Source organism: Syngnathus floridae, chromosome 21, assembly GCF_059516105.1.
Source record: "Syngnathus floridae isolate MCC-2025c chromosome 21, RoL_Sflo_1.0, whole genome shotgun sequence".
Taxonomy (NCBI): domain Eukaryota; kingdom Metazoa; phylum Chordata; class Actinopteri; order Syngnathiformes; family Syngnathidae; genus Syngnathus; species Syngnathus floridae.
In genome coordinates, this window is record NC_142433.1 from 1,486,872 (window position 1) to 1,513,753 (window position 26,882).

The window sequence follows — 26,882 nt, forward strand, 5'->3', positions numbered from 1 at the left end:
TTGAAGCGAGAAAACTTTAATTTCAAGAACACAATATTCACTATGAGGTTTTTATTTGTTTTTTAGCTAAATGCTGACACCTAGTGTATGATTTCTGTAACAACACCATAAGCAATATTGGCTATGTTCAGTTTTATGGCTAAACGACGACACCTGGTGTACAGTTTGTGTAACAACACTACAAGCCACTTGGCATCTTATGCTCGGCTTTCGATTATTTTTCCTTAGAGTTGACTCAATCGATTGCTGATGCAACTCTCAGACAGTGACAGCTTCCACCACCCGGCTGCTTTTTCATTCCCACCGCGTTAGCGCTTGAGGTAGGACTGCATAAATTTCAACACAATTGCATATTTATTCAACATGTCCTCTTTGTAATGAGCAAGACGTTTTTGTGCTTTAATCCTGCAACAACTGCTTGATCCTGCTTCATGTTGTTGCACATGGCGTTGATGCTAGCCAGCTAGCTAACATCAGCTAACTACATAATAATAAATTGACGACCTAATTGCATTTGATTAGTTTATAATGTCTTCTCAAAAGCTTAAATGGACACTCTGTAAGAGATGCAATTTGCCCGGTTGCTATTGCAAATCCTGCATGGCCTGCAAAACCAACAAAGAAAAATCCAATTTCCATCATTTGTCTCATTAAATGTTGCAGTTGGAAAGCCTTTCACCATGGCGACTCAGCAAAGCCCCGAGGAGAAGCTGCACCTCATCACCAGGAACCTGCAGGTGGGTCACAGATGTTTCCACCACGACATCACCATGTCTTCATTGTTGCTCATTTCACGCAGGAGGTGCTCGGGGAAGACAAGCTGAAGGAAGTCCTTCAGCAAAGGGAGCTGAAGGTGTACTGGGGAACGGCCACCACTGGCAAGCCCCACGTGGCTTACTTCGTTCCCATGTCCAAGATCGCCGACTTCCTCAAAGCCGGATGCGAGGTGCGTGTTTCAAAGCTTGCCGATCATCTCACAGAAGCCTTTAAATCTATCTCTTTGCTTTCCTCCTCCAGGTCACCATTTTGTTTGCTGACTTGCACGCCTTCCTCGACAATATGAAGGCTCCCTGGGATCTGCTGGAGCTTCGGGTGAAGTACTACGAGGAGATCATCAAGGCCATGTTGGAGAGCATCGGCGTACCTTTGGAGAAACTCAAGTTTGTGAAAGGAACCGACTACCAGCTCAGTAGGTCAGTTAGCCAGCGATGAAGCTTATTATCATCAGCTTCCAAAGAAAAATATATTTTTTGATTTCTGTCAGAGAGTACACTCTGGATGTCTACCGCTTGTCGTCCATGGTGACTGAGCACGATGCCAAAAAGGCGGGCGCCGAGGTGGTTAAGCAGGTGGAGCACGCCCTGCTCAGTGGGCTGCTCTATCCGGGACTGCAGGTACTAGCATAAAACCGCGTAAGTAGCTTTTTAATCGGCATGCGAGTGCTGAATACCATTCTGGTCACTCCGCAGGCGCTGGATGAGGAGTACCTGAAGGTGGATGCTCAGTTTGGAGGAGTGGACCAAAGGAAGATCTTCACTTTTGCTGAGAAGGTGTCGCCTTTACGTTCTTGACAAAAAATATGACCTGCCCGGGTTAGTTGAATTCAAGCTGATGCATAGGAAATTAATTTCAATTTTTCTGCAGTACCTCCCCTCCATGGGCTATGCCAAGCGCATCCATCTGATGAACCCAATGGTACCAGGATTGACCGGTGCCAAGATGAGCTCTTCAGAGGAAGTACGAGTCAAACCAGTTTGAATGGAACTTTTTTTTTGTGTGTATTTCATCATAGCTGCTTTTCTGCAAAAGGACTCAAAGGTCGACCTGCTGGACTCTAAAGAAGATCTAAAGAAGAAGCTGAAAAAGGTCTTCTGTGAGCCGGGAAACATTGAGAATAACGGCGTTCTCTCCTTTGTCAAATTTGTGCTCTTCCCTCTTCGTGGAGGTACGAAACACACCGTGATATTTATTTTTTTGCATATTAAACCGTTAACAAAAAATGTCTGACTGTGTTCAGGGTTCTCCATCAAAAGAGATGCCAAGTTTGGTGGAGACAAAGTCTACTCAGCGTTTGAAGATGTTGAGAAAGACTTTGCAGCAGAGGTAAATTGTTGGCTGGCTTCATTCGGGCTTAAAAGAGGACTCAAGTTCATCTCTCATCAGCTGATCCACCCCGGAGACTTGAAGGTCTCCGTGGAGGCGGCCCTCAACGAGCTGCTGGAGCCCATCCGCAAGAAGTTCCAGACTGCCGAACTACGCAAGCTGACGGCCGCCGCCTACCCCTCGACCAAGACGAGTCAGTGTCGTGCGATGTGATGCGAGCGAATGCACGTCGCTCGGCTTTACGTTCCCGCGTCTGTCTGTGCAGAAGGAGCCGGAAAGGGTGCCAGGGCAGGAGGAGGACCTGGAGGAGATGAGGAGGAGTTGACACCGTCCAAACTGGACATCCGGGTGGGGAAGGTTGTCAGTGTGGAGAAGGTGACTTTGTGCTACCCTTTATTTTATGGATTTTCAACAACGTCTTCTAAAAGTGTCTTTCTTCAACTGGAAGCATCCAGATGCCGATTCGTTGTACTTGGAGAAGATCGACGTCGGCGAGGCGGAGCCCAGGACGGTGGTCAGCGGGCTGGTGGCTTACATCTCCCAGGAGGACTTGCAAGACCGAATGGTCCTGGTGCTGTGTAACCTCAAACCCCAGAAGATGCGCGGCATCGAGTCGCAAGCCATGCTCCTCTGTGCTTCCATGTATGATGCTTCTTTCTGCTTTGTGTTTCCTTGGGTTCCTCCATCTCCCCATGTTGGGTGGTTTTATTTTATTATTATTATTTTTTTTTGTAGCGAAGGGGAGCCCCGCAGAGTAGAGCCACTCGACCCTCCTGAGGGTTCCTCACCGGGGGACCGGGTCTTTGTAGAAGGATACGAAGCAGGCAAACCAGACGACAGACTCAACCCGAAGAAGAAAATCTGGGAGAAAATACAAGTACGCCTCTTAGCTTTACATCCAAGCATCCATTTTCAAAAGTTGCCTTTGAGATCTTCCTTCTTTCTTCTCCAGGTGGACCTGAAGATCTCAGAGGAGTGCGTGGCTCAGTGGAAAGACAACCTGCTGATGAGCAAACTTGGACAGATCACGTGTAAAACTCTGAAAGGAGGAAATATCAGTTAGGTACTCACCTTCACCTGCCAGCCACATATTCAAACAGTTGCCATGGGAACAATGGAACATGGATACTGAAAGTCTTTGAGGGGGGGGGTTAAAAAAAAGGGACCTGTTATGATTCCTAATTTATCTGCCAGATTGCACTCTCACGTGAACACATATGCCAAAGTGCGCTTTCGTTCTTGATCAGTGACGGTTTCCTGTCCAGTTGCATCATGGGTAGCGCATCATACTAACATCCATTATTACCATTATCAAATCAACCGGATGGAGATTGTGGTGTTATCATCTACGCATTCAAAAATAAATAGCATCACTTTCATACATTTATGTCAAATTGTCTTTTATTACAGACCAGGGAGAAATGATGGTAATCCGATAAAAGCCTTTGAATAGTTGATCATCTGTAGCTATACAAAAGTGCTTCTTTTCTAAATAACCTATTTTTAAAATCATGTTTATCGATGCTTTTTCCCTTTGTCGCCACTGAATTATTTATTTCTACACGCTTCCCCAAGCAATAACTTTGATTCATGTTAATGTGTGTTAAATTATGTCAGGCCACGTCTAAATCTCTGTACATGAACACTCCCTAATTCAACCGCTAGGGGCGCCCTCACATAGTATTTACACTTCAGCCCGTATTTACACCAGTTTCTCATGAGTGGGCTTTAGTCCGAAAACAGCTTAGAAAAATACTCCAGAATAAAGCTATCATTAGAAATTGGTAGCTATTGATTTGCATAAATACATTTGGAAGGCCATTTTAGGCTAAGGCTTTTTTTTTTTCTTTTCAGTCCACACAACTCGTTAGCTACTAATTGACTTGCTTGTAGGCTTTCCTCCTGGTGAAGCACCACAAAATGCTTTTAAAACAGTGTTTCAATTGTGTCTGCGGTCACTCTTGTAGCTAGAAGGAAACAAGAACATCAGTTAGAAACATTGTCAAGATGCAAATTGTGAGTATGCTTGGTGCTCCTTACTTGTCTCGGGAAGCGGGATTCCCCTGGAACGTTGTTGTGCTCCCATGGGATCTCTGGCAGGAACGCCGATCTCCATCCTAGCTGCACAAGCATTTTGTGAAAACCCGACGCTGCCTTGTGAAGGTTTCCTGGCTACGGGCGGGGGAACCCGTTCGGACTTTGTCCCGGGGTCGGAAAGTCGCACGAGATCAGCTGCTGAATTTTGCTTCACGTTAGTTTGACCTTCAGGTGAAGAGCCAGGCCCGGCGCTGTCCATCACAGTCTTTTTTGTGCTCCTGGAGAAGATGAAGCTCGCAGTAGAAGCCGGTAACCTTTGCGTGTCGGATGATTTGAAGGACAAGACTCCCGGTTCCCCGGCACAATGGTAGGACGCTCTGGTCCCAAGCCGGCACGGAAGACCTTCTCTTGACGACAACGCCGCCGTTTTTATCCGAATGGCTTCTTGTAATCGCATGGAAGGCGTGTTTGGCGTCACGTACTTTTTCACCACCTGAGGGGAACATTGAAGCGACTTTCGAGTTGGCTTCGGTGGAGTGTTCTGCTGCGGAGAGGCTTCCGGACTCTCCTCGCTCGTACTGACAGTGCGTAGTCGGACCATGTGGAGTAGCGACGGGGTGACGAGAGGGATGTTGGCGTCCTCTTTAGGAATGGGCATGCTTTTGTGGCGGGCTAAAAGCTCCTTGTTCCTGATGTCTCTGTGGGCAGTACTGGGTGGCCTTCTGAAGGCAAGGTTCTCCATTGGGGAAGGAGTCGGATGCTGGGAAGTGGTGGGAGACTCACTCCTGGAGTGACTTTCCATCTCAAGCGAGTGTCGCTTTAGGACACTGCCGGAAGACGGTTGGATTTCTGCAGGATTGTTGGTTGAACATGATGGTGGTGATGGTCCAGCAGGTCCAGCGTCTTGAACTGGATCTGGGGGTGTGGATTGTCCTGGTTCAGATTTTTCCAAAGGTGCGTCTGAAGCAACCGTCTCTGAAGCACAGCTGTCCTCAGCTTGAATATTGTCCGGTGGAGGCGGGAGAGGAAATTCGATCTCATCCCCTCCGTCAAAAACCGATTCTCCCTCCAAGGGAGGCGGGGGAGGCGGCCAAGATGATTCAGCAGCACGACCTTCCTCCTGGATTCCTTCTAACTCAACCGGCAATGTCGATACCGAGGTGGGAGGTGACTTTCTCGAACGAGGCGGCGTAGGTTGATAAGGAGGTGGAGGAGAAGGTGGCGGGGAGCTTTTAGGAACGTTTTGGGGTTCTACACAATTTGATTGGACTTCATCTACAGAGTCATTGATGGTGGTGGTGTGGCAACTTTCTCCTTTTGGTTCCTCTGTCAGCATGACGTCTTCTTTCAGTTGTGGTTTCTTCATGACAGGGGGCGGCTCTTTTTTTGCGGAAATGTCGTTGGTTCCCTGGCCTTGTTCTTTTGGTGTCGTTTCAATCCCATCATTAGCTAAACATTCTAAGCTAGCTAAACATTCTGTGTTTTCTTCAACCTGATGAGTCTGAATCTCGCAGAAGAGTTTCTCGTCCTTTGGATTGATTTCTGTTGCTTCTGCTTTGTCTCGAGTTTCAAAACCGGTTTGGCTTCCTTCTTCTGTAACGGCGCTCTCCTGTGCCTTTGTTGATTCCGGGACTATTTTGTCAGTTTGGGGGCTCGGACCACACAGGAGCGCAAAGGTGTGACTGTTCTGAGCCCAGGTTTCGGGGGGAGGAGGACATGGTGCTTTGACCTTGGGAGGTGGTGGGACAGTCCATAGCTCTTTGACTTCCAACCTCAAAGGTGACGTGAGTTCTTTTGCGGGCAAGCCGCTTGTGCAAGAATTGGAGACATCCGAATTGACGGGATCGGACGTCCCGGACGATAAGGAGGTCAGTGATGAGGAAGGAGACGCCGAGGATGACGCCCGAGACGCAGATCTCTCCGGTTTAACCGGTTTGATCTTGTGTTTATCTGGGGCCATGTCTTTGGGGGAAAGCGTCGGGGTTCCACTTTGACTGGAGTAGCCACTGGAAGGCGAAATGGTCCGTTCAAACTTCTCACCTTCTGATGGATTTTTGAATTCCGAGACAGACTCTTGAGCGGTTTTTGCTTCGCAAGCAGAATCCTGACTGGGGTTTGAAGACTGGGACTTGGGTTCTGCCAGACAGGTTGAGACAGGATCCGGAATGTTGCTTGTGACTGATTGTAATTCCTCACTTGATACTTTTGTATCTTTACCTTCTGCTTGACTCTTTTGAATCTTAGTCAAATAAAGCGAATTTGATCTTCGCGGAGGTGCCGGGGGCAGCTTGGTCTTGATAACGGAGAGACTCCGAGTTGAATTACGTTTGATCTTTGCCTCATCTCTTCTGGAACAGGACATGACGGGTTCAGAGTCTGGAGTCAAAGACTGGACGCCGAGTTCTTGGTCCCCTGTCGGGTTCACCCGACTTTCCTCCAGATTGAGATCTGTTTTGTGTGTTGTTGGATTGTTGAAGGAAGTATCTGTGCGGGAACTGTCACAATCTGATTTTCTGGAGAGAAAAGGGCTGGCTGACGAGGTCACGGAAGCCGCCGGGCTGTTTTTGCTTACTGCGTGAGCACTCTTGACACTGCCGCGATCAATCTCGATGACTTCAATGCCGGCTGGCAGCACTGCGTTTGGAATGATTGTGGAGAGATAGGCCGCCTGAGGAGATACGGACATCACGGGACCCTGCGGGACATGAAAAGCTTGTTGATTTGGGGGAACCAGGACGTGATATTGTTTCCTTACCTGGGGTTCTGAGAGGAAGCTCGTTAAAGGATTGAAGGTGGTCAGTCCAGGTACTGCAACGGACTTGGGCCTGATGACTGAAGAACGACAGCGAGGGCTTCCAAAACTCTGCTGGTCATTGTTCTTGGACACTTCTTGAAGATGCTTATCATCAGTTATCTGCCCAGGAGATGTAAAATGAGCTTCATAAAAAAAAAAAAAAAGTCTAGCAGGGTCAGAGAGTGGGACTTACTTCCAGCTCGGATAGGTGCACCCTTGCTCCTTCCTTGGTCATCACTGGAGTCCCTCCATCAAGAGTTGGAATGATCAAAGAACCCGATTGGTTGTTGTTATTGGGTTGCTGAGCGGTTGAGCATCTGTGCAATGCTGGAGAAATTGAAATTGGACTTTCAATGACAGGTCCAACAAAGAAACAATTGTGTGCTCTTGGACCTACCAAGTTCTTTCTGGACCTGGTTGGGTATCCCCATAATGGTCGTCCTTCTGTTCCTCTTCCTGTTCTTATCTAACCTTTTGACTGAATACAGGGGCTTGAATGTAGAACCTGAAAGAGAGCGTCCAGAATAGAGCGACTGACTTTTCGGAACGATAAACATGACATTGTCGACGGTGATTACTTTGGCGGGTGAGAACAGGTCTGGAAGTTCTTGTGGTATCGTTAATCCCTGAGTTGGACTCCAGAGAGCCACTCTCGTCTTTGGAGTGAAGATCATCATCTGGGTGTCCTGTGTCTGACGACTGCATGATGCGTACATAAAATGGATTTAACATCTCAAATGTTGGAGGGACATTTTGTGTCTGTCGGACTTACCGCGCAGCTTTCATCTTCGCCAAAGTTTCCTCCACTGTCGTGCTCTGCAAATCAACATGGCCGTGTTAACCCTGAATCGGCTCACGTGGATTAAATCAAAGGTGTCAAACTCGAGGCCCGGGGGCCAGATACGGCCCGCCACATCATTTTATGTGGCCCGCCGAGACAAATTTTGTATTGTCATGACAAAAATTGTCTTGAAAGTAGAAACAACATACAATAAAGTCTGTTGTGGATACCTTGCTGATGACCTTCCTGCTGTAATATTTTCAAGCCCTCCCGAGCCTCCGAGTGCAAGTCCTCCAGGTACTGAGGCCGATCGGCCTCGATGAAAACATTCTCCTGGAAGTGTTGCGAGGCCGAGTAGTGCGCTCCCAACTTCTTCTGCTCATCGTTATTCTTGGTCCCAGCTGTGGGGAAATAATTTAACAGCTTTATTGAACGAACCAGCAACGTCGGATTATTTGTAGTCTGCAGGATGCACAACCTGCTCAACAGGTTGGTAAAACTTATCAGCTTTACATTTGAACCCTGTGTGCCGCTTGCCACCTGTTGTGAATGTGACACCGCGCCTTGAACAGAAGCTGGGCAGATGTTCCAACCTGGCTAATCGCACGATCTGTAATTCTGTGCTAGTCCCAGATTAGATCATTCAGGTTGAATGGGCCACTGTTAAAGAAGTTTCAGGTTAGCTGGAGGATGTCTGCTCAGTAGACTCTTAATCATGATATCAAGCACGGGGAAATATTCCCAACAGGTCGCTGTGGGATTACAAGGAGGAGGAGACCCCCTGCCTCTTAAGATCTAACAGACTCATGCAGGAGGTTAGAGGCTTTGAGTTGATTAAGACGACCGCCGGTAAAGCCGTTTATTTTATTAGACGCCAATTTGACGGCAGTTTGTTGTTCTGTGCAAGAGGAGATATATTTTAGAAGCCACTCACGGATCATGACCATAAATATTGGTGTGAGAAAACAACACTCACCCTTCTTCTTGAAGACCGACAGCAAGGAGTGGATGCCCTTTTGTAAATAAACCACCATCCCGGCATCGGCCCATGGAAGATCCTCCCTCCCTCCCCAAGAAAACTAATCTCAGAGTACAAGAAAATAAATCTCGAGTGAAAATAAAAAATATATATACTGGAAAAGTATTGGAAGTTCCTCCTCCTTGGTGAGTCCGTCTTTCTCTGGAAGGATGAGCTCACAATAAAAACTGCTCCCACTCACCCCAGCTGCCTTATCCCCGTGTCTGATACCCGCCAACCTGCCTCCCTCCCTCCCTCCCTCCTCTGCTCCCTCCCTCCGCCTCTCCTCCATTTATCGTCAAATAAAGGACTCCTGCTTAGCCCTCAGCTGTCAAAGTTTGGCTTTCAGGCAACATCCACCCCCACGAGGCTCACTATAGAGACACGCGTCTATGCATGTGCTCACCCCCCCTCCCGGGTTGATCTGATTATGCAGATGTATTTTAATATTTTCTCAGGCTAGGAACAAAAACTAAGTTAAACTTTTTTTCAACTTTACTGTTGCTCTCACTAATTGTCAGCACGTCACACTCGGTCAGAATAATAAGCGCCTTCAGCCTGTTTCATTATTTTCAGCTGAGGTTGTGTCCTTGCAAATGAAACGGACGCACCCGTATCATCCTCTTGTCTCCTCGCATCACTTTCCCGCCGGCCGCTGCCAATCTCTCCTCTTCACATCTCCTCTCGTCTGGCCTTTTAGCCTGGCGGCTGCCGAGGTCTTGCTTGATTTATAAATAGCTTTTAATGGCGTCATCCGGTTGCTCCTGTTTCCCCACTCGCCTCCGATGATCGAGGAGGAGAAATTTGTTTATGGCCAGGCTTGGTATTTCGGGTGTTTGGGTGGAAGATGCTAGCCCACAGGGTTGTTGGCAAGGGTGGAAGCTCGGGTGAGAGCGGCTTTAAAAATGGGAGTCATGCCAGTGGATTAGCTCCTGTACCTGCCTGCACCTAACCTGACACACTTTCTCATCTCGCTCGTAACTTTCCAAATGTTGCAGCTTTTCCTCATGAAATCAAGCAAGTTCCCCCTCCTCATCCCTCTTTCACTCCCCGCTTTCTATCAATATTCATTAGAAGGTCTAAAGAGACGCCATCTGGTCTTGGGGGACGGGGTCAAAGGGGAGACTTTAATTTGCCATTCCGTAGCAAGCTAGAACAACATCTTGGCGTAACATATGCAAATTCCAAATAGTCGAAATGATCAACATGACACGGGCAATTTGTTTTGAAGAATTATGACACATTTTTTTTAACAGCTAGTTTAATTGCAGCTTGGATGGCAAATTAACTCGGATGCTAATTTGTTCTTATGATGCGCTCCTCGCCGTCCTTGTATATAAGACTCACAGGCCACATGAATAGGTACGCCTGCACAGTTTGAGGATGTGCCCTTGTCTCTGAACTAGAGCAGAGAGTGTAACCAGATACACATATCCTGTGTGTATTTCCTGTGTGTGTCTTACGAGAGCGTATCAGCAGTCATGCGATAGAATACAAATACGCCCTCTAGTGGTTTTGATCAGGATAACATAATAGCCTGGGAATTTTAAATGATGCGTAAAGTCCTCCACGGTTCATTTCATTCTGTCCCTTGGGCGAGCCTGTTGAAATGACAGGGCTTAACCTCAGGAGATTTTTTTTTTTTTATGCTCCCCCCCAAAATTATTTTTAAACGCACAGCTGATGAGTTAATGATAGATCTGCATGGTTGTGATTCTAAGGTCAAGTTAGGCAAGCCACTTCCTGCAAACTAAAACAACATCAAGGCTTCAGAACATGAATTTTCAACACTTTTCTTCCGCCGAGCTGCGAGGAACGAAAAATCGGCCCCAGCTTTAAGTTAGCGTGTCAGGCGAATCACACCCGACGCATTAAGATGGAATAGATGCGGCCTTGTGTCCGCCGTACTCAACATCACACACGCGTGCGCTGTCTGGCCACAGAAAAATCACCAAATTGAATTTGCAAGTGTTACCGTGACACCTCTTCCTCATCATCATTCGTCTCTTGGACCTAAAAACACTCATGGCGTGACAAAAAGGCCAATGGTGTATTTGTGTAGCTGTGTTGCCAAAGATGGAGAACCATCTGCTTGTCACAGATTTTCGGTAACCCGCTGTGACCTCGCCAACATGGAGGAAACATGTCCTGACCTCCTTGCTGCCGTGGCTGAATATAGGAATTGTTCAAGCAAATTCCAACAGTTCTGCAGGGTACAAGTTCATCTTTGCAGGTTTTTATGAATGGATCCCAGTGTTACGCAACACACGGAAACAAAAATGATCCTAATGAGAAAAATATTACATTTATTTCAGTTTTTTTAAAATATGCCCCCCCTGTTTTTCCTGAATAAAAAAACAATCAGCCCCAAAAATTAAACAGAAAAAAAGTTTTTTTTTAAATTAGAATTTAAAAAAGATATATAATACAATATGCAGGAATAAGGTCTTAATAATGTCACAATTTTACAATAATAAAGCTGTATTGTGAGAGAAAAAAAATTAACTCTTGATAGTGGAAAAACGAACTTGACGTCTTAATTGGATTTCGCTGGCGATGCAAGAAGCCAACACTGAGTCCTTTTATAGTGAAGACAGAGATACATTCAAGATGCACGACTGAGCGGCACCGTGGCTTTTAGTACCATTTGTCATCGTCTTTATTATGATTATTACGACTACTACATTATTGTCACAGCCGGAACCGTGAGATCCTACCAGAACATTTGCAAATAAGCAATTATATGAGCTCCAGTTCAGGAGCTTCATTTAGACAAACGTAGCGCTTTGCCGTCAACGACCTTGTAGTAGTTAGTTCACGATGGGTGCGTGTATCGCTGCAGAATCTTAACGACGTAAGAATCCGTGTTGGCCTAAATGAAAAAAAAATTCTCTTGATCTGCTTCACTTCTCAGCAGGGAGTCGACAGCAGCCAGCGGTGAACGAGCTCTTCAAAGTGAGCGTCTTAGCCTCGCTTTACACTATTCCAATGACTTACAAAGCAGCCTAACCCTAAGGGGCGACGGAATATAGAATATCACAACCCGATGAAAAATATTTCTTTGCAGCCGAGTCCAACGTATCTTCTCTTCCTGATATATTCCCCCGACTAGAAGCTCCTTCTTTGCATTCACATGGCCTACTTCTGTCTGTGCATTGCGGCTACGTGGTCCCGATCGTCATATTTGATTTATTTTATGCATTCAGCCAGACTTGGTCCATATTGAAAGAAGATAAATATCAAAAAAAAGAATTCAAGGTCAAGAGAAAGCGTCATGCGATTCCATTTCATTTTCATTTCACTGCAATATTCTGTTGTTGTTGTTTTTTGGTGGGAGAGGAAATAGAGCAGACAAACAGGAGCCAGGGTTCACTTAATGTGAACATTTGCATGAGTGACCACGCACGCGAACGGCTGGACATCCGGAATCCAAATTGTGGAGCTGTTTATGCATGAGGGAACATCAGGTGACCATGTCTGTTTTTTTACACAGGAGCACAGGGAGGGAGGGGCCTTTGCCACTTGGATGGCCATGACATCATGACCATGCTCACCTGAGAAGTCGATATCTAAAGTAAGTAGCTCAAGTTTTTATGCTTTTTATGCCTGGAAGAAAATGGGTGATATTTAATTTCGTGATTATGAGTGTAAAAAGATTTGAAGATTAGTTCATGTGGCGCATGCAGTTGAACTTGTGCTTATTACAAGCCAGTGGACCATCAACTTATCTAAGAAGGTCAAACCATTACACAATATTGCTCTTTGCTTTACGACGATGATGATGTCATCAAGCCGAGAGATTTTTTTGTGTGCGCTATATATCACATGTTGCAACTTTGCCAACACCTAAACTATCAGAATATTGATCAAATGCATTGATGCAATTCTAATTGGGGGGGGAAAAATGTGAGGGTCACAAAGGGCAAAGAAAGCACGTTATCTGACAATCAGCGCGTCAGCGCAAAAGCGCGCGCTAAACCCGCTCATGTTAGCACGGGCGGCACTCATTGCGGGAGAAGATAAGCTGCCGGTCGTGGTGCAACACACAACACACAAACTTGTGCATGCAAAATGATGACTGATGTGAAGTCAGCTCACTACAACTTCTCATTCCCACATGCTTTTTTTTTTTTTTTTCTGTGAATTACCTGTCTTTAGTTTGTCTGTTCGTCCAATCAGCCAGAAGCCTTTTGGTTTCTCCCAGAGTCCAGGGGGCTTTTTCTCCGTCTGCACTCGTTTGTGGATGCCGTTCCCCATTTTTGGGGGGCACTCCCCTAAGCCCCCTCCACTAAACCGTATCCGCTATGTCCATGGTCCCCCTGCCCTGGTTGTTGCTGAATCAGTGCTGACCGATGAGCACGATCCAGGAGCACTCCGAATCCGGCTGCTCGAGACAGAGACGGCAGCATCCACTATGAAGCGTGTGCGTGTGTGTGTGTGTGTGCAGATCGGCAAGTGCCCCTCCCATTCTCCGCCGCTCCAAAGTGGAGCAAACACAGCTGACTGTGGCGTCGCGTAGCTCAGCAGATGATTTACATCCGTTGCTAGGGAGCCTGGAGCCATCAATGGAGTTGTCAGAGAGCAATTTTCACGGGTGCTCATTTGCATGATAGGGAACCTTTAACGTTTTGTCAATGTGTTTTGTTTTATGCAAGTACAGGAGCGTATAGGAATCCGATTTCCCAGGGGGATCGCAAAACAAAACAAAAAAAATTGTCAAAAAATGCTAATAATAATTCATTGTATGTTCTTTATGGAAAAACATCCCATTAAAATCAGATAATACCACAAAGTCAATTATCTGGCCTAGCATTTAAGGGGGGCCCGGGAGGGCAGCGCCCTTTCAGCCCCTCGTCTAGTTCCGGCACTGTATAGGTGCCACAAGATGGCAGTGAAGTATTAGTTTCCCCAATAATTCGAGCTAAGTGAACGAATGGCTGTAGGCAACAGTCAGAAGTACTTCTAGAATCTCTGCTCAGGGTCACCGAGAAGCCTGACAATGTCCAGACCAGCGCCGACATTTTGACCGCCGATCAATAGCAGCTCTCCAGAACTAGGCCGGCCAAGACATATCGCATCGCGAGGGTTATGAAACAGAATATTCCTCATCGGAAAACAAAATGGCGGTGCGGCAGGGATCGAATCATGGTCATCCTGATCATGTCTCATCCCTGACAGTAGATAAAAAGCCTCCCATAAAAAAAAGATTTACAGAGTGAGGAGAGGAGGTGGGTGTGGAGGAGCTGCTCTGCGTCTCAGTGAAGAATTTATAAGCCCCTCCACCCTTTTTATTGCTCCAGGCTCTTCGGAGATGAAGTCTCAGTTTCTGCTTTTTGGATGTTTACCCCCTTAAGGAGTGACAGGAGTGAGATGACATCACTCCAGCTTTTCCCCCTTGCCTGTGTTTGTCAAGTAATCAGCAACGGCTGGCATCGAGCGAGACATGATGGAGCGCAACCACACCCGAAACACGCTGCACATAAGCCTCTGAGTGTGTGTGTGTGTCCCAGATACACTGCATCCACATTAATGGCATGCGCGTGACGCATGGCATCCTCAAAGTGGTCGCCAAGGTGACCACACGAAGACGCCATTAAGGCTTTGATTGGATGCGCGGCCGTTAAAGTGCGCAACCTGCCCGGGTTAATGACATCCGCTGCAAAATAATCACCATTATAGTGGATGAACTCAAATGACCTTGTACATGACTGCTATATCTTATTTCAAGTCAGCTCCTCTCAATGTGTCAAAGCCAATCTGCACAGCTCTAGCTCTGCCACCTTGTGGCAAAGCAGTGTCATTACAAAACAAAGCTGTTCAACAAGTGTGGCCTCAACAACAGTAACTTACATAACACACACACTGAATTGGACTTGACATATAAAGCATATCCTCGGCGTATGTTTACTGCCTGGCCTCCCACTCCCTTGTGATGTCTTCCAGCTGCTTGGGCGCCGCTTCAAACGCACCCCGTGTTTTTAAAAACCACCCATTTGCTGTCATCTGCATGGTGAACACAATTGCGGTGCAGTTTGCACGCGTGTGAAACTATATATAAAGAGAAATGAATGCTTCCAAAATTAGCTCTGTTTTCAAAATGGATGCGGACGCGAAACCGACTTCTCATTAGCAGCGAGTGATTTGAATCTTTGAAACACATTATGCTTATTATCTCAATTTCTAAACAGCTCCCACATGTCGTGACACACATTCCTCTAAAAGATGACAATTAAAGCACATGTTAACACGCCTTCTCTTGTGTTGCTGAAATTAGCATGTTTTCAGGGAGTACAAAAAGGTTCATAATTTTTTTTAAATTCATCCATTAAGGCAGCATTGCACTATTCGTGGGATTTTTTTTTTAATGGTTTGTCCTCTCTGCAGTTAAGTAAATAAACGAGCCAGCCTCTACATGAAGATAAGATTCACGGCATTGTTGGCTGACCATATTGCTACCATGGCAACAAGCGCCTCACGGAGCCGTCGCCCAGGAGTCGTTTACCTCGCAAACGTGATGGATGACGGCTGGAGGTATCTGCTTCCCCAGGTAAAATGACCTCCTTCATCAAAGTGTGTGTGTTGTGAATAATGTTTACAAAGGCTTTTGTGTGTGTGTGTGTGCGTCTCATTAAACTTTTACACTTTTCCCTCTGTGACCCAGAATAAGCACAGAATGGCAAGTTACACGGAATGCAGTCATGAAAAGGTGCACTCTAATTAAAAAAAGCTTGTTCCCCGAGAATCCTCTCAAAGTTCTGAATGAGCCTTTGTGATGCGCCCTAATCTCTCGTCCCCATCGCATAACTCCGGCCGTCATCCGGCAAGCCTCTCGCGGCTCAAAGACTTTTTCAAAGTGTGTAAACTGGAGCCGGCGAGCTCGTGCAGAGCTTTGGATGGTGAGTCCGGGCGGCCGGTGCCAGGATGACAACAGTGAGTCAGTGGAATGACACAACACAAAGACATGTTTTAGTCAAGTACGTCTTGGCACACAAGAAGATCCTTTCTTGCCTTAAAGGCAACAAGGCAGCGCCCTGGCGTGACAATAGAAGTTGTTTTTTTAAGCAGACTGCCGTGTGTTTTGATTTTTTCAAGACACTCCCCAATCCGATTAACACGTGATACGATTCAACGACGATATAAATCGAATGAAAGCCCTCTGACCTTTTTTTTAGCATCTGGTAATATAGTATAGTGCAATTTGGACAGTTTAATTGGGGGAGTTGACTATTTTTTGCCAAAATGTTAATGACCACCCACGCATGTTGCAAAACCACCACCACCATTTTAGGCACGATGAGGATTTTAAAAAGTTTCCAGAAGTTGCTTCCTACGCTAACACCAGAGAGTGGGAGCCATGATGGCTTTTTTGGAAGTGGAACAAAAACAGGAAACCTCGACGGCGGCCGTAATCTCCGAGCTGCCGAACAAGCGAACGCATCAGCAAATGGGGAGAAAAAAAAAAGGGAGGGATTTAGAGATCAGCTACATGCATGCACGCCGTGGTCATGAGGTCATCTCGTTGACAAAAGTATTGGGACAGTTGCTGGGGTGTCTTTTGCTGCAGTTTCAAAATGTCTCACCTTTTGCAGCATCCTGGCTCTGAAGTCCATCGGCCACAACCGGCTGCCTCCCTCCATTATCGAGGCTCTTCTTGGTCTTCTTCCTCCTCTTCTGGCTGCTCCTCAACCAGCTGATGGCCTGTCCCAGGGAGCTTCCCGGCTTCCTGTGGCCGCGTTGAGCCTTCAGCTCGCGGCCAATGATTTCACTGACGTCCCAGGGAACCAGGTCACCCGTCGACCTCCTCCGGGACATGGCGGAGGTTGGGCCCGGCAAGCTCCCAACACACCGGGTGAGTCAGTTTAATATCCAAATATTTGCGGAAGTTGGACACGTTTGGCCTCCTTGGACTTCGTTAGCACCTGGGACAACAATGACATCAGCGGGTTGAGAAAGAGAGAGACAGGAAAGATAGGAGGGAAAACAATACAACAAATCTACATCTCAGGTCCAGATGACATGATCAGAACATGATCAGAACTTTCCATTTTCTGTTTTTTTTTTGGGTCAGAGAAGCTCAGTGAAAGGCTATTGCGACACAAGCGAAAGCAAATTAGAACAACATGCAAGCAAGACATTCCAACTTACTTGCACGGGTCCACTCTTCTCTCTTGTGTTTGAGTCCTGTGGAGTTTTGTGTGTGAAACTGAAGTTCCATCATGCTCTCTGACCAGTCAGCCCCTCCCTCCCTCTCCTCCTCCTCCCACCTCTCACAAAGCTGTGATCTACACCAACCCTCGCAATCCTGGCCGTCCCTTTTTTAACTCATTCAGCGCCATTGACGGTCAAAGATACGAACTCGGTTGGCAGTGTATGAGTTAATTTAGTTCGTACCTCGTATCTTGGGAATCAGGTGACCTTATGCCAGGCTTGATCCAGTGAAGTATTACCCAACAGTGGTGGAAGGAGGCCCGAAGATGTTTTCAGTCACTATGCACTTAGTGTACACACATAACATCTGGGAGTGAGAATGGAGAACGTTACTTCATGCAGCTGGTGGGGAAGGGAAGGGAAGGGAAGGGGGGGGGAGCAACAAGACTCGCTCATCTGGTTTGCATGTGGACCAAGACCCACAGAACTGAAACTTGCTTTCTTCCGCTGACGACCCAGGCTAAACTTTGCTCCTCCCATAATGCAAAGCTCCATGACCGTAAAGTACTTCAAAATGATGGACACTGTGTCTTATCAGGGACTTTCAGATGAGCACACATCTCGGTTGACATTTTAAATTTTGTTGCGGCAGGAATTCCTGGGAGGGTGTGGCCCTTTTGCGGCTGAGCGATGGGAGCAAAACAGGCTGCAGCTCTCGCTTTTGTCCCTCTGCCTGCATCTGTTTTCCGTCCACCGGGGGGGTCGGCTTTGACGTCATGGGTGGTGACACCCTGGAAACTTCATGACGCCTCTTTTGGATTATTATCCAAACAGCACAATTAAACACTCATTTATAGTTTGGGAGGAAAGTAATGTGTTATAAAGTCTGTTTATCTCAGTAGGACTTGAGTTGACGCCTTCCTGCTCGCACACTTTTGAACCCTCCCTCCTCCTAAAAAATGATGCCAGAGATGTTTTTAGTGTGTTGGATCACTTCATTTGTGGACTTAATGTCATGTCAATTGCAATCTCCCTCTCTCCCACCCAAAAGCCAGACTTGCCAAAGAACTACAAGTGTGACATCACTGTTGTCACGGAAACCGGATGACAGGACTTGAACTAAACTCACCGTATGTGTAATTAGAGCCACAATGATTCATAATCTTGCGAAATTGAGAGTTATAGTGATGCTTTGTGCTAGGAGAGGCTCCAGCTTTGTTTTTCTTTCAATTTCCTCTGGCGCCAAACTTGTCAGCACCCTTAAACATCTGATCCCCTAGGCCCTGCTGTGGAGTTTGAATGTTCTCCATTGGCTCATTAAAAAAAAAAAAGTATATTAAATTATGCGTTCAGAAAAAAAATAAATTGCCAGGCAATCACACTGACACCAATTTAAAATGTGGTCAGGGTTTGACTCATTCGGGATTCCGCTGTGCACGTAGCACCATAATAACAATTGTGGTGTCCTCTAGCGTCATCTAGCGGACGCATTTACTAAGCAATCTCATCATCTTGTTCCTCTAGAGTGGAAGCAAAGCACTGAGTTGCTTTATTGCAGGGGTCACAAGTTGAGGTGAATTCGATCCTCTCCAAGGGAAGCAGCCACATGTTGGTTGGAAGTTATTTTAAGACGGCTCGATAATGTGGAGGCATGCTTGGAATTCTGATGCCTGAGCACCATCATCATCATCATCGTCATTAACATGCAAACATCACTCGTGAGGATGACCCTTCGTGAAGCTTCGTGTTCCCGGGCAGACCAATGGGCGCTCCTGCTTCGGCTCTTCTTTCTCGCCCAGCCTCTTGTGTTTATTAATACACCTAAACAGATTTGAGGTTGTCATAGTCACACATAGCTGCAGTCAGACTGTGGAGGGTGCAGGGGGGCGGGGTTGAGGATCTTGATCCCCGCTCATTTTGCTTTGTCATTTGAACAGCAACCGGATTCATCCACAGGCCGGAGAACATTGCCAATAACAAGTAAGTGATTTGTACATTGCAGTTGGATTTGGAAAAAGTAACTGTAAAGCATGCCAGCGACATTTTGAAATGGTGTTAGGTTAAAGTTTCTTGTGGTTTATAATGGGAATCTAAAATAGGTCAGCAAATAAATCTTTTGAACTGCAACAAGACAGCTGACACGGTTTGTATATTTACAAGAGGGGAAGGCAACCCGAGATTTTTTCAGCTGTCGTTGGAATAACCACGTTGGCCTACTGCTGTTAGTTGCCAAAGACTGTGATTTCTTTTTTTCAGGGGATGGATCATGAAGTAGACACAAACAGCAGTTTTAAGCATTAGAGCCTCGCCATGGAGGACGACAGCGATCCACCGTTTGATTTCGCACCTCTCTTCATCCAAGAAGAGAATGCGGATCCCGAGAGTAACTGGTCGGATTTCACCAGGACGCAGGTGAGCCAGCCGTCTTTAATGGGGACGTACTTGCACGAGATGGACGATTTACTCAAGAGGTGCGAGGAGTCAAATGCAGAAGAGATGCTCGGACAAAGAGAATCGTATTTTACCACCACGGAAGAAGACATGCCCGTCACTTCGGCGGGAAGCAAACTGAGCGACACCATGGTGCGATATGAAGATCAACTCATGGGGATGTTGGCCATGCTGGAGAGCTGTATGGAGGAGGCGGAAATCGATTTCCAGGCCAACCAGGAGTATGTCCACGTGAATAAAGTCGAGGAGCTGACGTCGGATAGTCTCAGCGTTGATCATCGGGAATCTGAATCGGACCTTCGCGAGCGTTCAGAGCCAGCGGTTGCTTGCACTTCCAAAGTGGATGATATCAATGTCACGGAATTTCCACCCGAAGCCTTGGAGATGAATTTTGCGGTGGATGGATTTGAGGAACTGAAGTGTCAGATGGAGGAGTGCATTGAGGAGCTGCAGCGCTTAGAGAGGAGGAGGAAGGACTTACTGGCAGAAGTGCTGGAGCTGAGGCGGCAGGAACTCCAAGAAGAACTGGAGGAAAACATTTCAAGCAAAATAAGCCAGGTGATGGCCGTGTTAAGAAAAGAGGAGGAAGACCGGAGAGAGGAGAGAAAGAAGGAGGTGGAGCTCCTTAGGTCAGAAGTGGCCGAAGAAGAGCGGCGAGTGTGGAAGGTGGAAATGGAAAAGCAGGAGTTGCTCAACCAGATGCGCAAGCTGAAGATGCAGCTGTTCTCCAAGACCAGGGAGAACGCCTACACCCAGGCGGCCCTCAACAAGCGACGCCACGAAATGGATCTCCAGAAGAGAGATGAGGTAACTTTCAACTTTCAAATCAAATTTCAGGATTTATCCATAGCCTTCATTCCATTCACCAGGAGAAGCTACAGACCTTGCTCCAGCAAATGACTGAGGAAGGCTCGCAGATCAGGTCAGCCCATCAACAACGTCTCCAGGACCTTCGAGAGGAGCTTCGACTTTGCAACGCCGGCCGGATCTGCGAGGCGACACAGGAGGAACTACCCGAGAGGAACTCCTGCAAGGACATCCAGCAGTACCTGCAGGACAGTTTGAAGGACCTCCAGAACAAGTACTGGATTTCACTTAACAATTCACCTTCCTGTCTAGCGCGATTCCTCAACTTCTCATCTTGGCCTTGCAGGTATGAACCCGTGTTGCTGGCCCTGCAGAAGAGGAAAGAGACAACAACCAGCGCTTATGTAAAAGCTAAAGAGCAGACCCGAGAGCTCAAGGCCCAGCTTGGACCCCTGCGGGAGGAGACGCAAACGCAGGTCCTGCAGAGAGCCCGCTTGGAGGAGAAACTCAAACTTGTTCACATCCAGATGAGAGAAGATGCCGAGCACTATGAGGTGATGCAAGATCCTGACGTGTTGAACAGAGCAGACGTTACAATACACTTTTTTATTTCAGGAGAACATCCGTTGTCTCGAGAGGAGCAGCAGAGAGTTGAAGACGGAGTTGACCATACAGAAAAGAAAAATCAAAGAGACGGGAGAGTTGCGAGATCACCTTTCCAAACAACTCCTCCTATATAGGTGAGATGTTGATGATTTTTGTTTGGCGTTTTACTCATGCAATCTTTTCTGACAGGTCTGCTGCGAGGGACCACCAGACACCCGAACATCAAAAACAAACATGATTTACCGCTCTAGATAAGTTTTTGATACGTAGAAAAGTATAGAATGCACTTTACACCCAAATAGTTTGATGTGTTCTTTAAAAAAAAACAAAAAACAATGAAACCAAACTTGTTAGTCTTTTTTGTTCTCTAATACACCCTTCCATTTATTTTCCACCGAATGGACTCCTGCTGGAGAAACTGTACTTTTAATGACAATATAATTTTTACACGAACAAGCGTCTCTGCCTCTGTCCATGGTCTCTTCAAATCCTTCGACGAGCTTCAGGAAGTGCTGAACTGCCACCAGGTAAAAAGTGAATACTCTTTTAGAATAGTTATTTATTTATCCTGTTGTCCAGTTGCATGATCAATATGACATTTATTGCATTTGTTTGTTTTTGTGACAGTTTATTGCGGAAAAGTTAAAAATAGTTGGAAATTTCAATGCAATCAAAATGAGTATATTTAAAAAAAAAAATGCTTGGCCTTCTCCAGGTCACTCTCACATCAATAGACAACCAATAGAATAACAATTTGACTTTCTACAGATGTGCACATGAGCCGAACTGCTGGCCTTTGCCGCTGTTAGACACGTTCACGCTCGACCTCCATAAAGATTATTCCAAGTGAAGCCGCTTGTCAGCTGTAAATAATATACCATAGGCTTTTTGTTCTCGGGTTTGTCATTTGTCATTTTATGGTTTCCTTTAAGTCCTTTGCACTTTGCACCTACTTAGATCTCATCATAAGAGACAGCTCACAGTTTTGCATGCGTTTACACACTCCAAAAAAAATGCAAGATGCTCACTGAGCCCATTTGCACGATCGAAGTTTCCATGTTAACAGAAGCCATTAAATGGGATCATTCATAAATTCTGTCAACCTGTTTTTTAAGTAATTTAGCCTACAATGCCATTAAATGAATGATATTTATATTTTTACATTGTTAGTATCATCAAATTACTTGATCTATTTAATTACTCGAAAGATAAACACTGACCTCGTCCTCTTTTGACTTAATAAAAGGGCTGGTTAATCACTACCTACTATGAGCGGAGAAGTAATTGAATTGACATTCAGCAAACATTTTGATTTCCTTTTTGGGCTATTTTTAGATTCCGTGTGTGTGCCCAGAATTTACCCTTTGGCCAAATGGTCGCAAAGAGCCCTGTCTACTTTCTGCGGATGCTATGGGATATTTTCTTTTTGTGGTTGTGTGCGTTTTGAACTTTAAGGCTAAAAAAGCATTTTGTTTGTATCCGTTAAATAAAGTACAGATTTACACCGGGTTTGCCTTTCTACATGATATTGTGTAAGTACGCTCAATTTTTATTGAGTGACATATCAATAGCCTTTGTCGCTCTAAAGAACATCCTTTGTTATGATGCCAGAATTCCTTCCCACTCCCCCACAAGTCATGAAGTACAACTACAAACTACTCATCTCCCAAAAGACGACAATGATTCTTTACAGAAGGTAAGAAGACACAAAAAAAGCAAAGATGTGCGCAGGAGGTTCCTTTTCAGGAATGCAAAGATAGTTCACGATAACATCTGCAGAGGTTACTGCTCCTGATGTTTCTGCGTTTCGTTTTCAAAAGCGGCATTGGCGTACGGGTTTAGTCCCCCTCGTGTAGAAGACCTCTTCCTGACCTTTTGGATTCCTTTGTAGAGAGCCATCAGTGGGATGGGAACCACTGGCACTGTACAAAGGAGGACGATTACGGCAAACACAAAGTCTGGGTAGGGCTTCGTCTGTGTTTTGGGAAAGAGTTCCTGAAGCAGAGGATGAAATTGTGTACATTCAGGAAGCAGGTCATAAATATATTATTTTTTTTAGGTTACTTACATAAGCAGGATTCCATGCAGGGTATGTGGGATGTTTCTGTGCTTGGAGGACCACATATGCAATTAAAACGACCAGAAGCATTAAAGGACTGATGAAAGTCCAACAAACTCTCCAATAAATATTTGGCCTCCTCCCAGTCATGAAATAGATGTCTTCACTGAAACTGAGGAGACAAAAAGGACATACAGATGAATTTTGGGCTGCAAACTGACTTGGATTGTGGACACTGGCGGAGCTAGAGGGGGTGCGGCGGGGGCACTGAAATATGTTGATTATTCCGGGTATTTATTCCACATTTTATCCATCCCCGTAAGTAATTTACAATTTCTCTTTATAGAGTATTTTTGAAGATTTTTTTTGTTTTGCTAAGATAACATTGACAACGCCCCCTCAAGGAAAATAATCCTAGCTCCGCCAGTGATTGTGCAAGATAAGAATGAATCAATACTTTCTCATTCCATAGATATAAACGACTCCAATAAGTTCAAAAAGCGCAATAATGAGCAGGGGGACCGAGCCCACGTAGCTGTTGAAGACCTCCACCCAGTAGTTTCCAGAGCCCATAGTGAAAATGAGCGATATCAAAAATGAAATCAAGCAGAAGGCTCCTGAAAATGTCAGAGAGAAAATGCACAAAATCATTGACTGGAAACAAATGCAGCCTTTTGACTTTATAGCAACAAAATGTCAGCTACCTGTAATAAGTGATTGGGGTACCGACTTGGGTAGCAGATTGAGGTCATTGAAGGGCCTTAGGACTCCCTCTGCGTTACCAAACATGCAGGAGAGTCCTAAACTGAAGAGCATTAGGAAAAACAATAATGCCCATATCTGCGAACCCGGCATCTCCAGTACCGCTTCGGTGAACACGATAAAAGCCAGGCCGGTTCCAGAAGCGCTCTGTGATTAAAAAGAAATTGTTCACATTTTTGTCTGGTACATTGAGTGCAATTAAATGAAATGGGAGGAAGCAATCCGTGAGAATGCACGGATGGATGCGTGTTCAGAATGACTTCACCTGGTCAAGGAAAGTTTTCAGGACGCAGGGTCTCAGTTGCAGACTGGCCAGCTCATCTGGATTTGTTTGATTCAGATACTTAATCCAGTGGTCATAATTGTCCCTTGTTATATTCTGGTCAGAAAACTCAAAGTGGTTGGTCAAAGCCAAGATGTTTCTGCAAATAAACATTTTATTTTAATCCGTTTAGATATTTCAAGGAGGCTTAATAGTTAGATCTTTGAATATTCTCATTCATCCAGCTAATTTATTCTCAGGGCATTTAATTGATCTCTGCTAAAATGTTCTGGTCATCTTAGAAGACTTTTTCTTCTGTCACTCGAACAGGCTTTATCAGTTCATGCACAAGGCTAGGGTAGGACTGCACTAGCCTCTGTCTTGATGTGGACACTCAACTGTTTATCTTCTAAGTTAGTGACACCCCCGCCCCCCTCAAAACCACCAATGGTATCACCCACACCCAAACTATTGCTGTCCTAATGTTGAACTAATAAAGCCTGATCAATATGTCTTCCAGACCAGTTCCATTTTGATCAATTCAATACCCTGAGAATAGATTTGAGCATCTGTACGTACTCTTTAAGACAGGCATTAAAACCGGCGTTAGCTTTAAAACCCAGGATGGCAAAGATGGAAATGGCAGCGTATAAGGATGTGCCGCTGTTTATTAATCCAACGATGACTGCATCCTTCTCGCAGTTGGTTCTAGTACACACAGAACAGTGCAGATCAAAGAGCGGACTACTTAAGTACTCGTGAAGACTTTCTACAATATACTTCTCATCAGCGTAGCTGGAGATCGCTATCAGGCCTCCAAAGGCCACGGAAAGCGAGAAGAAGATCTGGGTCGAGGCGTCTAACCACACTTGAGGGTTCTTCAGTATCTCCCACTGAAAACAGACACATCAGGCTCTCGTAATGCTCAAATGTCCGCCCAAAAGTGAAGAAACTTACATCAGGAGTGAAGAGATACACCAGTCCATCTGCAGCACCGGATAAGGTGAGGGCACGGACCAGAAAAATGGTGAGTACCACGTAGGGTAAGGTGGTTGTCACATACACAGCCTAAATTGTACAATATTCATTGAAAGACATGGAGAATTGGTCTTGACCATGTTTGCTGTCCACTGACCTTCCCCACAGACTGGATTCCCTTGATCATACAGATATACATGATCAACCAGGCGCAGGCCAGGCAGACCACCAACCACCACTGAAGAGAGCCGCTGATGGAAATGTCAGTGGTGATGTTGAGGGTCTGACGGTACCAGAAGTAATTGACCGGGGTGCTCTTCGCGCATTCCTCATTCAAGCCTGCATGGATCAATGATAAGGTAACAAAACAATATCTGTGGTTATTGATTTTCACAAATTGGAGAAATGTTTGATACATTAGCAAAAAATCTGTTGATGTAAATCGGAATAAAAAATGGGACCCGGGGCAGAGCCTTGGGGTATTCCTTTGGTAACGCCCAGAATAGAAGTGAAACGAGCCCCATGCAGACATTCATGGAATTACCTGTACGGTTATCGTTGAGTGGACACTGGCTCCACGGCAGAGGGTTCTGGAAGGAGTTGAAAAAGTACCAAAAGACCCAGGCCAGGATGGTATTATAGAAATTGCACACCAGGAACGACACAATCATGGAGCCAATGCCTACGTGGAGAAAATAACATCCAAACAAACTCCCAATTTTATGTACAGAAATATCCCGGGACACCCACCCACTCCACCCAGGAAGGGCGAGATGTTCTTCCACACGCCGATGCTTCCTTTGCGGAGCCTTTGTCCAATTGCCATCTCCAAGTAGAGCAAGGGGAGACCCTCAAACACCAACGCAATCAGGTAGGGGATGAGGAACGCTCCTGAGAATGTAAACAGTAGTTCTAACTTTCTGAAACGGCTCTTTAATAATAGTTAAACGTTGTTCTGGGCAACACCTGCCGTGCAAATTAATCAAGCTGATAACTCCCGCTGCACATTAATGTGGCTCAATGTTTGTACAGCTTGACCTTCACTGTCAACTATGAGGAAGTGAATCAAGACCAGCGCTTTCAGGGCGCAAGTCACTTAATGTGGGAAACGGAATAAGTCACTCACCTCCTCCATAAATCTGACACAGGTAGGGGAAACGCCAAACATTTCCAATGCCAACTGCAAAACCGATGCAGGTCAGCATGTACTCAATCTTGTTGTTCCATGTGACTTCCTCCTGCACATCTCTTGCTTTGTCCATCGTGCACTGGTCAAATATTGAGGGCCGATTCCAGAATCGTCACTAAAGTCCTTTAATGGTAACATGCACTAAAATGAAAGTTGAAGCTCTCCGGTTTGTTCTCACCTGACTGTGGAGGTTTTCAATGTGCAGGGCTTGTCTTTTATCAGCTGTCTTTGGCTCCCTTGGGGGCTGTCCTTCGGTGTCCTATCAGCAGCTTCCAGTCAGGTTACTGGTGCAGATGACAAGAGTGCAATCATTTTTTAATATAACCTTTGTGTACTCTTGAGATAAGACTTTTGTTTTTTATGACAGACATTAAAGCATCAAACAGCACAAATATGCAAAGATGAACCATGATGGTTTAGTGACTCGCCATTTATGAGCGGGGTAACTTCATGATTAATGGATAACCTGTCATTTTGTTGACCTCAAAATATGCAAAACAAACTTTTGGGGGTTTAATGTCCCGTGCAGTATAAAGGAATTTAAGGAGTGTATGACGAATGCGGGCAGTTTTTGCTTGAAGGTCAAATAGTTGACAAATTAACGGTTTTAAATGTGTCAGCATCAACAATTGAAACTAATCTGGATGGAATGCATCAAAGCAAGAAAAGTAACCATTTAGCGCTAATACGGCGCCCTCAGCGCTTTCCGTTCTTTATCAGCTGTAACATTTTGTACTGATTTGTGCGCAAATCCGGAGCAGACGTTTGCAAAGGTTTAGCTTTCCGCAAAGGCGTGCAAATTGCTCATAATACAATGTTTTGATTCAATCTATTTGATGACGGGATATAAAGTAGAGTTCCTCCTCCTCAGCCAAGGATGCAACAGT

The 26,882-nt window shown here is 45.7% G+C and overlaps 4 protein-coding genes across 7 annotated transcripts; 2 read left to right on the top strand and 2 right to left on the bottom strand.

Moving 5' to 3' along the window:
- The first annotated feature begins 177 nt into the window (after positions 1 to 177).
- On the top strand, positions 178 to 3,486 carry yars1 (tyrosyl-tRNA synthetase 1). The gene is made up of 14 exons (XM_088366062.1): positions 178 to 320; positions 664 to 737; positions 800 to 946; positions 1,018 to 1,193; positions 1,265 to 1,394; positions 1,470 to 1,550; positions 1,645 to 1,737; positions 1,810 to 1,945; positions 2,018 to 2,103; positions 2,164 to 2,296; positions 2,369 to 2,478; positions 2,552 to 2,745; positions 2,839 to 2,980; positions 3,056 to 3,486. The coding sequence occupies exons 2-14, from the start codon at positions 681 to 683 to the stop codon at positions 3,164 to 3,166; spliced, it is 1,596 nt and encodes a 531-aa protein (XP_088222188.1). The 5' UTR covers positions 178 to 320; positions 664 to 680; the 3' UTR covers positions 3,167 to 3,486.
- nhsl3 (NHS like 3) lies at positions 3,487 to 16,970 on the bottom strand. Of its 3 annotated transcripts, XM_088366053.1 has the most exons (10): positions 16,879 to 16,970; positions 16,314 to 16,652; positions 7,946 to 8,116; positions 7,707 to 7,750; positions 7,513 to 7,633; positions 7,332 to 7,439; positions 7,128 to 7,261; positions 6,896 to 7,054; positions 4,144 to 6,835; positions 3,487 to 4,070 (listed from the first exon to the last, which is right to left on the bottom strand). In XM_088366053.1, the coding sequence occupies exons 2-10, from the start codon at positions 16,543 to 16,545 to the stop codon at positions 4,030 to 4,032; spliced, it is 3,702 nt and encodes a 1,233-aa protein (XP_088222179.1). In that variant the 5' UTR covers positions 16,546 to 16,652; positions 16,879 to 16,970; the 3' UTR covers positions 3,487 to 4,029. The 3 variants fall into 3 exon arrangements, with proteins under 3 accessions (XP_088222179.1, XP_088222181.1, XP_088222182.1); XM_088366055.1 differs by lacking the exons at positions 16,314 to 16,652; positions 16,879 to 16,970 and adding an exon at positions 12,882 to 13,165; XM_088366056.1 differs by lacking the exons at positions 16,314 to 16,652; positions 16,879 to 16,970 and adding an exon at positions 8,692 to 8,953.
- Positions 12,210 to 22,358, top strand: LOC148379715 (uncharacterized). 2 transcript variants are annotated; one of them, XM_088366063.1, is made up of 9 exons: positions 12,210 to 12,307; positions 15,118 to 15,280; positions 16,323 to 16,582; positions 18,819 to 18,861; positions 19,138 to 20,139; positions 20,202 to 20,413; positions 20,486 to 20,693; positions 20,755 to 20,879; positions 20,935 to 22,358. In XM_088366063.1, the coding sequence occupies exons 5-9, from the start codon at positions 19,192 to 19,194 to the stop codon at positions 20,981 to 20,983; spliced, it is 1,542 nt and encodes a 513-aa protein (XP_088222189.1). In that variant the 5' UTR covers positions 12,210 to 12,307; positions 15,118 to 15,280; positions 16,323 to 16,582; positions 18,819 to 18,861; positions 19,138 to 19,191; the 3' UTR covers positions 20,984 to 22,358. The 2 variants fall into 2 exon arrangements, with proteins under 2 accessions (XP_088222189.1, XP_088222190.1); XM_088366064.1 differs by lacking the exons at positions 12,210 to 12,307; positions 15,118 to 15,280 and having other exon boundaries at positions 15,299 to 16,582.
- slc6a18 (solute carrier family 6 member 18) lies at positions 21,285 to 26,729 on the bottom strand. Its single transcript, XM_088366061.1, has 12 exons — positions 25,933 to 26,729; positions 25,557 to 25,697; positions 25,351 to 25,488; positions 24,964 to 25,145; positions 24,786 to 24,896; positions 24,609 to 24,721; positions 24,408 to 24,536; positions 23,832 to 23,988; positions 23,509 to 23,713; positions 23,262 to 23,421; positions 22,814 to 22,976; positions 21,285 to 22,740 (listed from the first exon to the last, which is right to left on the bottom strand). Exons 1-12 carry the CDS (start codon positions 26,066 to 26,068, stop codon positions 22,528 to 22,530), a joined length of 1,848 nt encoding a protein of 615 aa, XP_088222187.1. The 5' UTR covers positions 26,069 to 26,729; the 3' UTR covers positions 21,285 to 22,527.
- Positions 26,730 to 26,882: the final 153 nt, after the last annotated feature.

Excerpts from the sequence above, each read along its gene's own strand:
- yars1 (XM_088366062.1), top strand. The coding sequence starts at position 681 with ATGGCGACTCAGCAAAGCCCCGAGGAGAAGCTGCACCTCATCACCAGG. Across the intron at positions 1,946-2,017 it reads GCTCTTCCCTCTTCGTGGAG|GGTTCTCCATCAAAAGAGAT; the intron begins GTACGAAACACA and ends GACTGTGTTCAG. Across the intron at positions 2,297-2,368 it reads CTACCCCTCGACCAAGACGA|AAGGAGCCGGAAAGGGTGCC; the intron begins GTCAGTGTCGTG and ends CTGTCTGTGCAG.
- nhsl3 (XM_088366053.1), bottom strand. The coding sequence starts at position 16,545 with ATGTCCCGGAGGAGGTCGACGGGTGACCTGGTTCCCTGGGACGTCAGT. Across the intron at positions 7,634-7,706 it reads GCGAAGATGAAAGCTGCGCG|TCGTCAGACACAGGACACCC; the intron begins GTAAGTCCGACA and ends CGCATCATGCAG. Across the intron at positions 7,055-7,127 it reads TGCACCTATCCGAGCTGGAA|ATAACTGATGATAAGCATCT; the intron begins GTAAGTCCCACT and ends TCTCCTGGGCAG.
- LOC148379715 (XM_088366063.1), top strand. The coding sequence starts at position 19,192 with ATGGAGGACGACAGCGATCCACCGTTTGATTTCGCACCTCTCTTCATC. Across the intron at positions 20,694-20,754 it reads AAGATGCCGAGCACTATGAG|GAGAACATCCGTTGTCTCGA; the intron begins GTGATGCAAGAT and ends TTTTTATTTCAG. Across the intron at positions 20,880-20,934 it reads AAACAACTCCTCCTATATAG|GTCTGCTGCGAGGGACCACC; the intron begins GTGAGATGTTGA and ends CTTTTCTGACAG.
- slc6a18 (XM_088366061.1), bottom strand. The coding sequence starts at position 26,068 with ATGGACAAAGCAAGAGATGTGCAGGAGGAAGTCACATGGAACAACAAG. Across the intron at positions 23,989-24,407 it reads TTTAATGCCTGTCTTAAAGA|AAACATCTTGGCTTTGACCA; the intron begins GTACGTACAGAT and ends GTTTATTTGCAG. Across the intron at positions 23,714-23,831 it reads TGAAAACTTTCCTTGACCAG|AGCGCTTCTGGAACCGGCCT; the intron begins GTGAAGTCATTC and ends TTTTAATCACAG.